This window comes from Sinocyclocheilus grahami, unplaced genomic scaffold, assembly GCF_001515645.1.
Source record: "Sinocyclocheilus grahami isolate Dianchi unplaced genomic scaffold, SAMN03320097.WGS_v1.1 scaffold200.1, whole genome shotgun sequence".
NCBI lineage: Eukaryota > Metazoa > Chordata > Actinopteri > Cypriniformes > Cyprinidae > Sinocyclocheilus > Sinocyclocheilus grahami.
In genome coordinates, this window is record NW_015505379.1 from 395669 (window position 1) to 413661 (window position 17993).

The following is a 17993-nucleotide window of genomic DNA, read 5'->3' on the forward strand; positions in this document are numbered from 1 at the left end:
TTTTTTTTGCTAACTTTGTTCTTGTGTTTTCTTTTTCTGAAGGGAATTATGCTGCAAATGAATTCTATTGTGAAAAAATAAAAAAATTCAAATAAAATACTTTTTTGTTTAGCTGCATCAACTATGGTGTGAATAGACCATCAGATTCTTACAGAGAATCTCTGCCACCTCAGGACACTGAATCATCATTATCATCTTTTTAAGATTCTGCTTATTGAGCACCTGAGTGTCTGTAACCTTTTGACGTTTGACATTCTGGAACCTCTGGCTTCTCACCTCAGTTTGTGGTGTCCTTTGTCTTTGTAGGGTGTGATGTCCAGGGACATTTCCTCCCATGTCTTCATGATGCCTTCCAGTGTCTGAAAATCAAAGGTCAGCATTAGGCTTTTTAATGTTAGCACTGATCTTTCCAGACACATTCCACCTCAGCACTGAATGGCACATTGTATTAGAGTTGGAGGGGCAGCCATCGATCTCATGGGGACGTTAGACGGCTAATGACAAGGAAAGAACATTGATTGGGGCCCCTGCAAAGTTCCCCCCCACAATAAACATCATTGATGGAGTCTTTCTAAAAACACCAGACATGTGCCAATGACAGCAGCCTACCTAGACAGTATTTTTGGACATGATTCAAACATTTAAACACTGGCTGTCTTTTAAATTCCACTGAGCTGCTCACCTAGACAATATTTATCGGCATTATAGGCATGTCCGAACATTTGCTATGTTTCAAATATAGTGTGCTGACAAACTAGACAGCATTTTTGGCCATCATAAGAGCATTTAAAGATTAAAGCTATAGCTGCATATTAAAAAATAGTGAGCTGTCTACGTAGAAAACACTTTCGTGCACCATAAAGGTCTTGCAAAATGTTTCAATATCTAGTCAGAAACCTACCTAGTCGGGGTCATAGGTACATATAAATGCTCAAACATTTGGTTGTTTCTCAAAAGCTGAGCTTTTTTCTCAAAATGAGAGCTGCCTATCTAGATGGGATTTTGTTGTATTAAAGTCACATTTACATTCTGCCACTTTCAGTGGACAAAATCCATTTTTTCAAGGATTCCATACAATCAGAACTGTCATGTGAGAATGATTTTGAGTGACTTCTGTATGAGCCATGAATCATACATTGCTATACCACTGACAATAGACAATTAACCATTTTTGTCTGCAAAATTTGGCCAAAAATTGCATGCGACCGCACGTTTAGAGCTGAAAAGGGAGCCACCAATATTGTAAGGACCTTAGGCGACTAGTGACAGGTAAATACAATTAATCGTGGCCCCTGCAAAGTCCCCCCTACAATAAATGTCAGAGATGGGGTCTTTCCAAAAACGCCATGCACCATGCCAACAATGCTTCTCATTTACACTCTATCTGTCTTTCTCTTTTTCCAATTCAGCAATTACCCCTCGAATGGACATGCATGAAAGTTATGGTACAATTAAGTCTCAGTAAAAAACAATCCAATATATCAATTAGGCAAAGGCAATTAGGACAACTACCCAATTAAGATGGAAAATCTGCGGGTGGAGGCTGTAGGCTGTCGCAAAGTGCTAGGGAAGACAAAGTGTTTCAGACATGGGCAAATGGGATTTTTTTTTGCTAACTTTGTTCTTGTGTTTTCTTTTTCTGAAGGGAATTATGCTGCAAATGAATTCTATTGTGAAAAAATAAAAAAATTCAAATAAAATACTTTTTTGTTTAGCTGCATCAACTATGGTGTGAATAGACCATCAGATTCTTACAGAGAATCTCTGCCACCTCAGGACACTGAATCATCATTATCATCTTTTTAAGATTCTGCTTATTGAGCACCTGAGTGTCTGTAACCTTTTGACGTTTGACATTCTGGAACCTCTGGCTTCTCACCTCAGTTTGTGGTGTCCTTTGTCTTTGTAGGGTGTGATGTCCAGGGACATTTAACGCCATGCACCATGCCAACAATGCTTCTCATTTACACTCTATCTGTCTTTCTCTTTTTCTCTCTCTCTCGCTCTCGGTGAAGCGCTTTGTGCTTTAGGGGTTATGAGGGTTTGCTCTCCCATTTCCCCTCTTGAACCAAAGCTGTGTTGTTGTAACCTCTGCGAGCGCACAGAAGAACGTCTGGGAATCTCCCTGGGCTGAAAGTGAGAAGAAAGAGAGGAAGAAGGTGGGAGAGAGGGGAGGCGTACAGCCTCCCACAGTCTAACAGCTGGACAGGGCAGCTCTCCTCTGCAGGGGCAGTAAAGGCGGCGCTGAAGGAAATTAAGCGCAAGGCTCATTTCCCCTGTGGCCGCCACACATGACCTGCGACTGCAGCCTGGGGACAGACGCCTCCAGCAGCACTGCACTCATACTGTACTGCACTATTACTGAACACAGTCCAGGAAATTTTCCTTTTCAAGTCTAAAATAGGACTATAAACCAGTTGACTCATAGGCCTGTTTCACACATCCTGTGTCTGCAGCACGTAGCTTTTACACTACAGTGTTGTTGTAACCTCTGCGAGCGCACAGAAGAACATCTGGGAATCTCCCTGGGCTGAAAGTGAGAAGAAAGAGAGGAAGAAGGTGGGAGAGAGGGGAGGCGTACAGCCTCCCACAGTCTGACAGCTGGACAGGGCAGCTCTCCTCTGCAGGGGCAGTAAAGGCGGCGCTGAAGGAAATTAAGCGCAAGGCTCATTTCCCCTGTGGCCGCCACACATGACCTGCGACTGCAGCCTGGGGACAGACGCCTCCAGCAGCACTGCACTCATACTGTACTGCACTATTACTGAACACAGTCCAGGAAATTTTCCTTTTCAAGTCTAAAATAGGACTATAAACCAGTTGACTCATAGGCCTGTTTCACACATCCTGTGTCTGCAGCACGTAGCTTTTACACTACAGGCATTTCTGCTTCGTAACTGCTCTATGTAGAAAATAAAGTGACTGCTAGTTTACTACATTGCATATTTCTTCCAAAACAGCCATAAATTATAATACAAATAATATAATGGATATCGGAAGTGGGCCATTGAGAATTATTACAAACTTGATAGCCATGAAATCTAATTTACATGAGGAGGTGGAATGACATTTTTATCCAAATGGTTTACACAGGACCCAATACACAGCTTTAAACTGCTTAAAGTGTCTGGATTCAGTCAATCTTTACTGAATAAAAAGTGCTCTTTATGAATTGCATCAACTTGACACGGAGGTGTTTTTCAAGCAATAGGGGACTTATTCTTCTCTCGGTATTATGTTGCTTCATAAAAGCAAATACAGTTTTAATAAAAAGGTTTATAGTACATGTTCAACATTTTGCATTATACTCTGCATCAGAGTATAAAACGAATAAATACACTACAGCTCAGAAATCAGTAAGCTTTTTAAAAATGTTTTTGAAAGAAGTCTCTTATGGTCATCAAGGTCATTTTGTGAAATATTAAAAACGTGTTAAATATTGTGCAATATTATTACAAGTCAAAATAACTTTTATATTTGAATGTATTTCAAAATGTAATTTATTCATGTGCATGCGTAATACTTTTGTGGAAAACATGATGAATTTTTTTCAGGATTCTTTGATTAATAGAAATGTCAGAAGAAAAGCATTTATTTATTTAAAACTTTGTAACACTGTTTTCATTTATTGCATTCTTGCTAAATAAAAACATTAACTTCTTAAAAACAATCCCTCAAACATTAGAATGGTAGTGTAAAAAGGTAACTGCTACTTGATTTCTTGTGATTGTGACTTTAATTCACTCAATGTTATTTTAAAAATTACAAAAATGTAATAATAAAAATTTAAAAGCCCAAACTTTGTAAATATTAAATATTGTAAATATACTTGTCATAATTGTGACTTATTTCACAATGTGGTTATAGTTATTTTTTTAAACTTCTTCACACAATTACAGAAACAGGCTTCCATTTGCAGTAATGACATGCAGCAAAACTAAGCTTAGCACTGAAGCACTACTTTTATTGCTGCTCATGTGCTCAAATGCTGTAATGTGTGTACCAAATGGGAACCAAAAAGAGCATGTGCCTGTAGTGCTACAAATGCAATGTGCGAAACAGGCCTAATTTTAAAATTAAAAAAAAATCTGACTAAGTATAACCCTATAGCAGTCTGATAGCTTTGTACTCATGAACACCACTGCTTTTACATTCAAACTGTTTGGCTAATGAAAACCACATCTGCATTGCTGCCAGACATTTAGACTGGAGCTCTCTGCTGGGATTCTCTGCTGGGTTTGGTCTGACTACCAGATGTCACCCTGAGGATATTATCCTTGACCTTCCAAACCTGACCTCTGACCATAATCCTCCTGACAGTGACTTTCCTTTTCTCTTTAACATACTGAACCTCTGAGGATCTTATGCACTGTCAGAGGAGCACAGAGAATCGAACCCTGGTGAACCTACAGTCCTTCATAGAGACAAAAGAAATAGAAACAAAAGTGAATAAGGAAGACACTCTTAAAAATAAAGGTTCAAGTAATAATTCACAGTTCCAGTTTTACAGTCTCAGATTTGACTCATATTATATGCTTTTTAATAATTTAATGTTTTCCTATGAGGTCCATTTATAATGTCCTAATTTGGTTTTCAGGTTTCCACAATGTTTTAAGTGAAAGTTTCAGTAAGTTTCCAAATACTCTCTCGAAGGATCAGGGACAATTTGATTTATCTTTTGCTTTTAAAACCCCCAAATCCAATGCACTGATCTGAAGAATCTAACAACTAATAAGTTGACATTGTTCATTTCTAATAAACTATATACAGTGGCAAACACAAAAACCTCAAACAGAGGAAAAACTGATGAGAAAAAGAGCTTTATTTGCACTTTAGATTCAGAAAAGAACTATGGTCTTATAAACTGTTCTCTGTAAAATGTTTCACTGAAGAATCATTTTAAGTCTGAAGTGACAAAAGGAAATAAATTAATCCACGTGAGAAAGAAAGAGTTCTGAAGAGGGATTTCATACCTGTTCTATGGAGAGTTCTTTGCTGGTCGCTCCTGATATGTCACTGATACGCTCAGCATGGTGGTCCAGACCCAAAGCCACAATCTTCTCCAGAGTGAAGTCTGCACTGGTTGGGTCAAATGTCTGCTGCACCTCTTGTCTTATTTGATCCCAGTGTCTAAAACAAACAGATCCAAACCATCTTTTGAAGATAAAATCTGACTGGCCAAGATGGTTTAACACTGACACATGAATCTGAGCTCAAAGGGTGGAAAAACCTTTTTATCAAAGCCATTTGATCTATTACAAAACCTAATGAGCTGCCTACAGGCCAGCATTTTAAGACAACATAGACGCAGTTACCGAGATGAAGGCTTTTCCAAAAGGAAGGCAACTTAATTATGCTGTCTCCTAAAATTTGTCCAAATGCTAAAGTTGCATCACATGCATCCTTCATAAAAAAGGCAATTCCAGAATACATTGCATTGAAGTAAAATAAAAAATAAATACAATTTCAATACTGAGAAGTATTTAGAAAAAATACATAAAAAAATGTTGGTAACACTTTAGCATAGGGACCAATTCTCACTATTAACTAACTGCTTATTAGCCTGCCTATTATTAACATATTGGCTGTTTATCAGTACTTATAAAGCACATATCCTGCAGGACCATATTCTACATCCCTAATCCTACCCAATATCTAAACGTAACATCTACCTTACTAACTATTAATAAGCAGAGTTTATTGAGGCAAAAGTCGTAGTTAATGGTTTGTTAATAGCGAGAATTGGACCTTAAAATATAGTGTGGGAAAAAAAAAAATGGGAATACATATTCATATATTACAATATTTAATTTTTTCTAAATAATTTTCAGTATTATATATAAGAAAAAGTTCAGTGTAATTAAAAAAAGATGATCTTATCCAATGTTTATATAGGTCAATATGTCTATGTACCATGCTTATACAGCTCAATAGAGTTATTGTGTCGGCCGTTAGGAGAAAGAAATTAAAGTACGATTTGAAGTTCCTAAACTAAAATTATAGAGAATGTGTGCTATTCTGAGTATTTCAAGAGCTGAAGAAAGACAGTCCACTGCACTGTTTAGTCACAAAAGACTGGTCATGTTGACAGTCAGATTTTGTCATAATAAATAGGTGTGATGGCTGACGACAGCGCAAGGATTGAATTCTCCCATGAGAGATCCCACAGCCATGACGCACAGCTTGTCTTCTCTCAAAGAAATCCAAAGAGACTGTCAGTACATCTGATCCACAACAAAACACAACACCGCTATTTAAAAAAAAACATCCTGCCAATGACTGGCCCCTTTGAGATCGGGCCCAAGCATTCTGGGATGAGATCTCTCCTACGAGTGCCTGTGTTTCTTTTACTCCTCTTGTCTCCCGTTCTGTCGGTCATGGACTTCTGAGGCTGGAGCTCTGTTTATTTTCATCTGCTTACCCGATGTGCTGCGCCGGCCAGCGGGAGATGCTAACAGGGATCTTTCAGAGGGTTACATCAGTGTGATTAGCCGGCTGTCATCAGGGGAACGTGAGGCCTGTCTCTGTCGTCTCCACCAGGGATGGTGTAGCACGCCTGATTGGGGCCGATGGGCTGTTGTTTTGGGAATGCCAGATCCAATCAGATGGCTTAGGGAGCGAATGACAGGGCAGAAGAAAAACGTAGAGTGGGAAAATGTCACGTTTCTCTCGGCAGGGATGGCGCCAGAGTGCACAAACGCTCTGCGTGACAGAAAGGAGAGGTGACAAGCTGTAACTGAGGGCTAGCTGTCAAAGTGTGGGATTACAGCTGATCCTAGAACTGCAATTGGCACCAAACCTCTGCCTCTGATGATTCTCAGCCGGACTTTACAGCAGACCACAGGTCACATGCTACAGAGGGTAATATCCCGAACAGCGAGAAGTTGCGAAGAGCGATTGTCCACTGAAGAGACAACATGAAAGACGAGTGTCATTTTGTCAGTAACCACTCTCGATAAGGAGGATTAGTGTGAAAATGACACTTCATTATGCTGAGGACACTCACCTCTCTCTCATGAATAGATTCCTGAGGTCTCTGATCAGTGGGATGATATTCTTAAAATGCTTGATCCTGTTCTTAGAGAAGTCCACAACCTCCCAGTGCTTGTCTTGAAAGAACACAGTCAGGATCCTACTGCAGGCTGCAGTGTAAAATGCTGAGTGCTGTGTTGTGATGGACTGATCTCCTGTCAGTGGAAAAGCACCCAAAGGGTCTGAATCAAGCAGGTGTTTCTAATCTGCTTAAAGCTAAATGTCAGGATAATGAGAAGCTGGTGAGAAGAGAAGCTAAATTAGCTTTAAAGGGTAATTAGCTACACAAAAGGGCTTTTATCACAGTTACAAAGAGAAACGAAGAAATGAGAGTCTCTGCTGGACCCTAATGAAGTAGCATCAGTATGTGTGTGAGTACAGTGGAAGATGAGTGAGAGACTGAGACATCACTGACACTGCTGATAGCAGTTAAGTGGGTCCTGATGGCTGCTAGATTTTTTTATGTGAAGGGTCTCTAAAAGGTCTTAGTACTCAACCTGTTAATTGTGATGCTTAATTAAATAAAAAAATTAAATGTGCATATTAATAAATATTTATTTGTATTTATATATATATATATATTAAGGTACCCATATTACAACACCTGGAAAGAAACAAGAGTCTGCAGCAGTGCTGAAAACATAAAATATGATGATGAAGTGCATCACTTCCAGGTACATTAGCAAATCAAAAAGAGTAAAAAAACATAAAAAAAATACAATGTACAACACCATTTAAATGTTTTAGGTTAGTAACCTTTTTTACGTTTTTGAAATAATTCTGTTATGCTCACCAAGGCATAAAGTATTTATTTGATCACAAATACAGTAAAAACAGTAATATTGTGAAAAATTATTACAATTTAAAATAACATTTTCTATTTGAATATATTTTCAAATGTAATTTATTCCTGTGATCACAAAGCTGTATTTTGTCAGCCATTACTCCAGTGTTCATTGTCAACTGATCCTTCAGAAATCCTTCTAATATGTTGATTTGGAGCCAAATAAAAATGTTTGAAAACAGTTGTGCTGCTGGATTTTTTTGTGGAAACTTCCAATCTTACTGACCCAAAACTTTTGAACTGAACTTTGAAACAATTTTTAATGTATTGATATTTTATTTTTATATTAAATATTTATGTATTATTTTAGTGATATATTTTAACACATTTTTAAAAATTATATAGAATTATATAACTTAAAAAATAAATGTTGTTCTATTCTGAAGACTAACATTATTTATTAGAAACTCCCATAGTCAGCTTGGTTGAGTTTACAACAGTGGTGTAGGTTATGTTGTGCTGACTTGCCTTGAACTCTCTCTGAGTGTGTGGAGTCTCTTGAACATGGTCTGGGCAGTGTTGTCCATGGCCTCGGTCTGTAGAGAGCTGAACCAGAAGTGACCTTACCAACAGTATCAATACTGTTCAATTTTGCTGTCACACAGGACCAGTGAATCGCCCTCAGCCTGTTTATACTGTTGAGCTGCTATGCGTTGTGTGTCTGTGATTTATTGTATGGAAAAACGTTTTTTATGATGGTGAGTGTTGAGCGTGTTCGCCACGTGTTGATTTAGCACAAAGCTTTCACGTTAATCGGCTGTGCCAAAACTCCAACTCTGTCTGAATCAAGACGGAAAGGCTTTTGGATACATACATACTGGGAGGAGAAGAGCATAGGAGAAAAAGACGCAGAGAAGGAATGGCAGGAGATCAAACTGAAAAACAAGAGCTGAACCAGAAGTGACCTTACCAACAGTATCAATACTGTTCAATTTTGCTGTCACACAGGACCAGTGAATCGCCCTCAGCCTGTTTATACTGTTGAGCTGCTATGCGTTGTGTGTCTGTGATTTATTGTATGGAAAAACGTTTTTTTATTATTATTATTATTACTGTAACAGCAGCGAACAGGCACCTTCTCTAGAGTGAGGATGTCTTTAGAGGCTGGTTGTTCAATATTAAAGATGTTGAGACCATAGCGTATGTTCTGCTCCTCTTCTTTAAGAGCCTCCTACTGGGCACGCAGCTCTGACACCTGCTGCAGTGCAGAATCTGTGGTTACACTGCTGCCAAATGGACCTGCACAGACATAAACACACAAATAAGACCATATACATGAAGACAAAGACATATGAAGAACACACACACAAGCATACAGATGCATATGGTTAATGATTAAAAAACTGCACATTCAGCTGTCATTTCCCCAGAAAGCAAATTGTCGCTCTAAAAAAAGCTCAATGGATTCTACTGGCCAGAAAGTTAGCAAAGTGAGCATGTTTCTCACAATGTGCTATTAATGTGGTTTCACAGTTGGGAGCTCAGCAGGTCAGTAGGTAGGTCTCTTTCCTGAGCAGAGTGTGAGTTCTGGCTCGGACCCAGCTCCACTCATAAGCCTGGACTCCCACGATCCACGAGCACTTGTGACAGCTTTGATTTATGAGATATTTGATCTTTTGAAAAGCGCCTCGTTCATCTCAGGACGGCGACACACAATGTGTACAGTAACACACAGGAACGCACTAACACAGACATCAGCAGGGGTCGTTATCTGCCCCAAAGGCCTCTGTGATATGTTTACAGGTGCGAATGCTTACGTTTGTCAGCGTTTATAATGGATCCCATCAAACGTACTGGCTAAATTGCACACTTCCATCTCCAGCAATTACAAAAAACACACATTTACACAATTCTGCATTAAGGCGAGCCATTAAACAGCGTGTGAAGATCCATCGGGGATCTCCAGTCAATATTTGCGTAAAGTCTGATTTACTGAAGCATTTAGCACATGCTGAAGTGCGTCGCTGGAGCAGAACAAATTTAGGAGCATGGGTGTTGAGAGGTTTGATGACGCCCATTCTCTCTCTCCGTTGTGCCTGAATAAAACGTAAAGAAAATCTAATTAGCAAATGTTAAAATGTGCAACATTTTTGATAAATCTGCCTTGGAGACTTCAACCAATCATACATGTTTAATTGGCTCTGCGCTGAGAAATGCAATGTTGTATTTTTCCTCAGTGCCGGATCTGAGAGGGAAAGTCACACTGGGTCCATGGAGAGCAGGAGATGAGATTTTGAAGGGGCACCTTGGCAGGAGCCAGTAGTGTGTTTGGACTGAATGAGTGTGATATTATTGAAACGGTCTCTCTCCCTTGAATACAAATTTTTCCCCGCACAAAGCTGGTTCCTGGCCTCATTAACCTGAAGGAGCCCACCATTGTTTGCAGGAACAATCCAAACAATCCCGCCGTTCTCAACAAGTTCAGAAATTTTGGGGTTGTGGGAAATAATGATGGTGAGTGTTGAGCGTGTTCGCCACGTGTTGATTTAGCACAAAGCTTTCACGTTAATCGGCTGTGCCAAAACTCCAACTCTGTCTGAATCAAGACGGAAAGGCTTTTGGATACATACTGGGAGGAGAAGAGCATAGGAGAAAAAGACGCAGAGAAGGAATGGCAGGAGATCAAACTGAAAAACAACAGACTTCACAGAGCTATCAACAATCACAAGGTAACGCAAACACAATGGAAATGAGATGGGGAGCGAGAGAGCAAAGAAGTGCAAGAAAAAGGGAAGAATGAAAGAGGAGGGAAGGAAAAGTAGGACGAAAACTCTGTCCGCTTTGATACAGTTCGGCACAACGTGACTTTGTTTGTGAAGAGAGGTGGCAGTGCGAGACAGAAAAAAAAATATTTTTCAATCCCGTTTTTAATAGAGCACAGAATAAACAGTGCAGAGACACCAGCAGGAGGTGGAGCAGCATTACGTGACAATGAGAGAGAGAGAAAGAAAGAACCAGGGAGGCAGAAAGGCTGAGACTGGAGTCAAGGGCAGGATGTCAGCGTGATGGTCACTTCTGCTGTAGGTGAGGCTCCATGGCGTTCTGAAACATTATCTCAAGGCTAATTGGTTGTGATGTGCCGTGGGGCATTGATGGCTCTACCCAGCACTCCCCACTACGCAGAACACCCACGGTCCCAGAAAGCAAAGGCCTGCGGTGCCGTCCATGTAGCGAACTGACCTACAGAAAAAGAGGCATGCTGGGATGTGAAGCTCACAGTAGGGTCTGAGACAGCACTGGCAGTCATCCTACTAACCGTGTGTGTGTTTTCCCATTCTATAACATTCAAATCTCTCACGTTGATGTGTACAGTATGTGTGTGTTCACCATTGCTACTGAAGCTCTGTAGGGCAGAATGTGTCTTCTTCTTAAACTCCTCAGAGGAGAGGATCAGCCCACTCTTCTTATGTTGAGCATAATAAATCTATAAAATAAATACATCATTATATTTTCATCTATTATATATTAATCAATTATATTATTTTTATTACTAAAGTTTTGAAACACATTTCTAACATGACTACAGGGATAATATAATGAAAACCACTTCGTGTTTATTATGCAAGTTCTCAACATTGCCACACTTTTTGCTGTCTTGTGAAAGCAACGATTTTGCAAATAAAGATGTATTTTCTCTTGATAAATCTGTAAATGGAGTTCAAAGATGGACACTTGGATGCTTGTCTCTTAATTCTTTCTTCCTGAGGATGTTGTAATTGTATCTGTACTTCATATTCTCATTAACGCTATTGTTGGTACATTTTAAAAGACAATGATTTAAATTATTACTAATGGCCACTAAATGACTTTTGTTTAAATTGATCTGTAAGATAATGTAATTTGATTTTTTATTTTTATTTTTTATTTGCTCACGCATAACGGCTGCCCTATTAATAGCAATTTAATTTGTCATCTCAGTACTATAACATACTGTAAATTAAATTTGTTTTTCAAGAAAATAAAGGAAGTGCATCATATGTTTCTCAGAGTGAGTGTGAGGAAATAAAGCAAGAAGTTACATTAACCATAGTAATTTCAAATAAAATGTGTCTGTGCATGCATTATTTGATGTGAAATTTTTTTTTTTGACATTAACAGGGGCAGCAGGCAATTCACAAGTGTCCTTCCAGCATGCACAAGGTCATTAATGCACAATCACACACACAAAGTCTGTGTCTCACTGCACACACCCACTTTCCGATCCACACACACTCAAGCATCCATCGTTGACATGATAACGATTTGACGAGTGCAGATCAAATCTATAGTGAAGAGTTGTTGACCCTGCCCTCAGGAATGGCACCTCTGTGCTACAGACACATCAATAGTCTGAAAGGCCATCACATCGTTCTCACGTGACTTCAAACACACCCCTCTAGTGTACCATCACTACTCATGCATTTTAAATGAAAAGAGATGCATGTATGATGGTGAGAGAAACATGATGAATCCTTTAGAGCATTTGTTCACTAAAGAAACTTATTTTATCAGTAGCACTGCAAATAATTCATAAGTTCAAAAATGTTACTAGTATATACAGCAGTGGCATTCTGTCCATATAAGCTGCGAATGCTCCGCATACCCAGGCCATTTGAGAGAATAAGTTCACGGGATAATTCATATAAACAATTATAAGTTGATCCCTTGTCATTTGAAATGTAACTTAAAGCTTAAAGAGTTAGGAATAAGTACGCAAAACGATTTTTTTGCCAAACGGCAGTAATTTTCTATAAATCTACGTCAGTTATGGCTGCTTCCGGGCGAGCGGATTCTCCGCAGCTTTCTCGCCTCGGCTCTGTTGCTATGACTCGTCAGGATTATAGCGTGTTCTCAGTGATTTGCTGGTCTGCGGCAAGGTAAGCTGTTTGTGAAGCGCTCGCCCAAGAGGAAAAATGCGCAGCAACCAGATCTCGATTGCCGAAAATTACATTGTGTTTGACACAAAACCACCTCGACTAAATCAAAAGAAAAAAAACCCTAACTGTATATTTTTATTTTCTCAAGCAAAGCAAATTTAAAAGTCCACTGAACAACTTACATTTTTTATTATTTTTTTTAATAAAAACGTGGGCTGTATAAAATTTTAATAATAACAAACATCATATTTTGCGTATGCTCGTGTCGCTTAGTTGAAGTCCTTCTCTGATTTTATTATTGTTTGTAAGGTTGCAACGTTACTTTGCAATATTTTAACAAATATCCCCCCCCCCCCCCACCCCCCCCCATCTCCCCACCCTCTGATTACGTATAATAACATAACTACGTGTAACCTTATTTGGCGGTTTTTACTTGGAAAACCAGCTATATTTTTCTTGCATTCGAGTAACAATGGATAAACCTGAAATGATAGAAGAAGGATTGGAGATGAATTTTAATTACAAATAAGGTAGGAAATGTGCATACTTTTAAATCGACAACTGCCACAGTTAAAGCTACAGACCTGGCTACGTCAGCGTCAAAGGAGGTTACTGTAGGGCTGAGCCGCTGGTAGCGCTGTATGAAGCCGTCTTTTTCAATTTCCCAGATCCTCTGTGTTTGTCCCAGGTCTTCAGGTAGGTCTGCAGGTAAGATGCATTAGTCACCATACCTGCAGCTAGGGCTCCCTGGATCTTACAGATCTCTTCATCTTGTTCTGAAACAGAAAAAGAGGAAGGAAGTGAGAACAACACAGAAAGCATTGTTGATGCCAAACAGCCGCTGATGACTTTAAGAAATATACAAATGATGATGTGAATGGATATTTTACCCAAAAATAAACATTCTGTCATCATTCAGTCACCCAGGTGTCATTCACTTCCTTTTTTCAGTGGAACACAAAAGGAGGATTTTGTATAAAGAGAGTGGATCCATACAATTCTTCATAATTTCTCCTTTTGTGTCCCACAAAAGAGTTATATGGGTTTGGGATGACATGAAGGTGAGTAAACAGGAATATAAGGATTGCATAAATGGCAAATGTAGGGGATATGTGGTGAATGAGATGGAGAGAGGGTGTATACCGATGATGCTGTGGATGGGTTTTTGCTGTGAGTGCTGGCGGGTCAGCAGGTCTGGCAAACGTTTGAACCCTGAGATGGTCTTGATGAGCTGAGAGCTAAAGCTGTTCACTATGTGGGCCAGTTTCTGGAGAGAAGGAGAGAAATCCACCTGGACAAACAAACACAAACACACAGAGTGGAAAAAGATAACATATATAAACATAATAACATATAACATCATAAACTCTTTTGGAGTCAAGCAAAACGTCACCGGGCCCACTCATCGTTTTAATCATACACTAGATTTAATTATATTGCATGGAATTGATCTTACTGATATAGATATCGTACCTCAAAGTGATGATGTTACTGACCATATCCTTGTATCGTGCATGCTGCGTATTACTGATATTAACTATGGCTCCGCGTTATCGTCCGTGCAGAACTATCGTTCCAGCCACCAAAGACAGATTCACAAATAACCTGCCTGATTTATCTCAACTGCTCTGTGTACCCATAAATACACATGAACTAGACAAAATGACTAGCAACATGGGCACTAATCTTCTCTAATACATTAGAAGCTATCAAATCAAAATCAAACCGTCAAATCGAAAAAGGTTAGAGAAACCGCAACTAGATCCTTGTGAACTGGCAAATTACAGACCCATTTAAAATCTTCCTTTTATGTGTAAAATGTTAGAAAAAATGGTGTCTGGGCAATTGTGCTCCTTCCTGCAAAAAAATTATCTCTATGAAGAATTTCAGCCAGGTTTCAGGCCCCACCATAGCACAGAAACGGCACTTGTTAAAATGACAAATTACTTGCTTCTTGCGTCAGACCAAGTCTGCATCTCCTTGCTAGTTTTACTTGATCTTAGTGCTGCGTTCGACACTATAGATCATTACTTATAGATGGATTACAAAACTATACAGGTATTCAAGGGCAGGCTTTAAGATGGTTTAGATCCTACTTGTCCGATCTCTACCACTTTGTTCATTTAAATGGGGAGTCATCTCAATTATCACCAGTAAAATATGGAGTGCCACAAGGATCTGTCCTAGGTCCTCTGCTATTTTCATTATACATGTTGCCCCTTGGTAATATTATTAGAAAATACGGGATTAGTTTCCACTGTTATGCTGACGATACTCAACTATATATCTCAACAAGACCAGATGAAACTTCTAAATTATCTAAGCTAACAGAGTGTGTTAAAAATGTAAAATTAAATGACCAATAATTTTCTCTTATTAAATTCGGATAAGACAGAGATATTACTTATTGGACCAAAAGACAGTACACAGAATCTCTTGGACTACAATTTGCAACTAGACGGATGTACTGTTACTTCCTCTATAGTCAAATATCTGGGTGTTATATTAGATAGCAACTTGTCTCATGAAAATTGACATCCCGTGGTAATTAAGATTTACACAAGTTTCAGTCTGGATCCAGAACACCTGAGAAGAGATGATGCCAACCCCTCAGAGGACCTCAGATGATGCCAACCCTGAAACAACATACAGAACTACCAAACTTTGCTATAAGTTTGATTGCATCATATAATAATTGCTGTTAATAGTGTTCATCTGTTTGATTACGTCTTTAATTGATTACGTCTTTAATTGATTTTTCCGTACATTTCTGCCATATGTACATTAACTGACAGTCAACCACTGACAAGCTACCACTAAATATTGTAGAAACATAATTTGCTGTAAAGTTGCTTTGCAACGATTTGTATCGTGAAAAGTGCTATACAAATAAACTTGAAATTAATTTAATTGAATTATTAATTTTGTGATTTATTTACACTACCGTTCAAAAGTTTGGGGTCAGTATGTTTTGTTAATCCTTTTATTCAGTAATTATGCATTAAATTGTGCCAAAAGTGACAGTAAAGACATTTATAATGTTACAAATGATTTTATATGTTGAAAAGAAATACAGTTTTTTGAACTTTCAAAGAATATACATATTCAAAGATCTCTGAATTTTTTTTTTCTTGAGCAACAAATCAGCATATAAGCATAAGAAGATCATTTCTGAAGGATCATGTGACAAAGAAGACTGGAGTAATGGCTGCTAAAAATTCAGCTAAGCCATCACAGGAAATAATTACATTTAAAAATATATATTACAGTTAATTTTAAATTGTAAATATTTACTATTTTACGGTATTTTTGACTAAATAAACATCCCTCAAACTTTTAGTGTATTTGATTGTTTTATTGTAGTGAACACATTAAAACACAGCTTTAAGGAAAAAAACAAAACAAAACATGTAAGTGAATTAAAAAAGAATCAGAAATACACACAAAAATGCAAATAATTTAATTATATGTTAATGAGGACTGGATCACTTTTCATGTAGATAGCCTAACAATGTTTTGTCTGTTCTCATGTGGAGTTTCATCACAGAGGTATGTAGATGTTACCACTCTGACTCTGCTAATGTAGAAAAGTTCTCAAATATGGAGTTATGAGTCTTAGAACCAATTTTTACTTTTATTGCTGAAATATGACAGAATCTTGATCTTACTAGCTTGTCCAGTATCTTGTTGTTTCGGTGACCATTTATAATTGTCTCCTCTGTGAGAGCTGGAAAAGGTGTCGCAGTAAATATTGTACCAGCATGAATTTGTTTGTCAATCAGCCTGATGGATATTCGTTTCGCTTGGTGTGAACAGACCATTCATCAAATTTTTTTTGCTTATTCATTTTGCATTCAGTGTGAAAGGGCCTTTAATGGTGTGTCCTAAGCTAGCATTAATGCATTTCCCTTCCCTCTGGCACTTAGAGCGCTTTGCCTGAGGCAGTCTGTCTCCACAGACCAATGCAACCACTGTCCCTATAATACACTCAATTAAGTCAAACTAACATTTCTGCTTTTTCTTTCTCACTGTGTTTCGCTGACTAAGCATCATGGAACATTACCCATAGGCCTCAGTCCAAATATACCTCTGTAGAGCTGAGCAGTAGAGTAGAGTGCTGAATGACGCAGCAGTGCTGCCACAGCTGTGATTTATAGAGGTTGTGGTATTCTGAATGCCCTCTGCTTGATGTATGATAGTGTCTTTATTCTGTATGTAAAACCCATGGCCAGCAGCTCTCCATGACCAACACAATGATTTGCACAGTTTTTTTATTTGTACTTTTTGCCTTGAAATCAGAGGGTAAGGTTTTGGGAGTCTAAATGTGAGGTAAGGGTCACCTTGTCACATAAACAATGTTATCAATGGCCACTGCATTACTAGATTTGACAAACAGAGAGTTTCTGTGTGTCTGTCTTTGTGTACCTGAGCAAGAGATCGATGAGTCTGCTGTGTCAGTACCACCTGTACTCTGAATAAAGGGTTTGGGGATGTCTTGTCATCTCCACTGACGGCTTCAGAGAGCTCCTGCAGTGAGCGCTTTATATTCACACGAAACTCCTCCTCAACCATTCGGTCCATCTTCTCCATGTATGACACCCAATACTGTTGCACCTGAAAACATACACAAATATGTAAGTCAATGGGAAGTCCTCACCATGAAAACCTCAAGCCACTTGAGGTTGTGCATTATGCTGATTTAACACAAACATCACTCCTTAAGCAACATATACATCACTGTATCACAATCTCAAAAAGCTTATTTCTTTAGTAGAAAATATTCTAAGACACAACACACAGAGAGTCCAACCTCTGGGCCATCTAGGTGGTAGGTCCCGTAGACACTGGCCATGATTTTGATAATGTCCTGGTGAGCGTTCTGCAGTCGGAGAAGCTGGCTACGCTGATGACTCTGCTGATCCTCCTGGAACTCCAGGTCTCCATAGACCATCTTGCCATCCACACGCACCAAAAGCAGTTCACTGATCCTCTCACAGAGCTTAGAGGCGGCTAGGTTAGCTGCCTTATATTCATCCACCATTAACTGCATCTGTGGGAGAGATGAGAGATCAAAATGAGAGAAAGCAGAAAAACAAAGAGAGAGTGCAAATGTTAATCCCAAAACACACAGTTTAGTAAACTGTAAGATCTGATCACGTCTTTATACCACTTTTGTACACAAGGGTGGGTACAAAAAGAATCAGTGGTAACATTCTTCCCCCCCCCCCCCCCCCCCCCCCCCCCAACCCAAACCCCCCCTCCCT

The 17993-nt window shown here is 38.9% G+C and overlaps 1 protein-coding gene across 1 annotated transcript in view; it reads right to left on the reverse strand.

The window, feature by feature from the left end:
• Positions 1-17993, reverse strand: part of LOC107595322 (dynein heavy chain 2, axonemal) — a 165735-nt gene that overhangs the window by 94975 nt on the left and 52767 nt on the right. The window contains 9 exon segments of the mRNA XM_016285691.1: positions 277-359; positions 4971-5127; positions 7004-7184; positions 9042-9112; positions 13314-13401; positions 13404-13505; positions 13873-14020; positions 17155-17343; positions 17540-17779. Of these exon segments, the coding sequence (XP_016141177.1) occupies positions 277-359; positions 4971-5127; positions 7004-7184; positions 9042-9112; positions 13314-13401; positions 13404-13505; positions 13873-14020; positions 17155-17343; positions 17540-17779 (1259 nt within the window).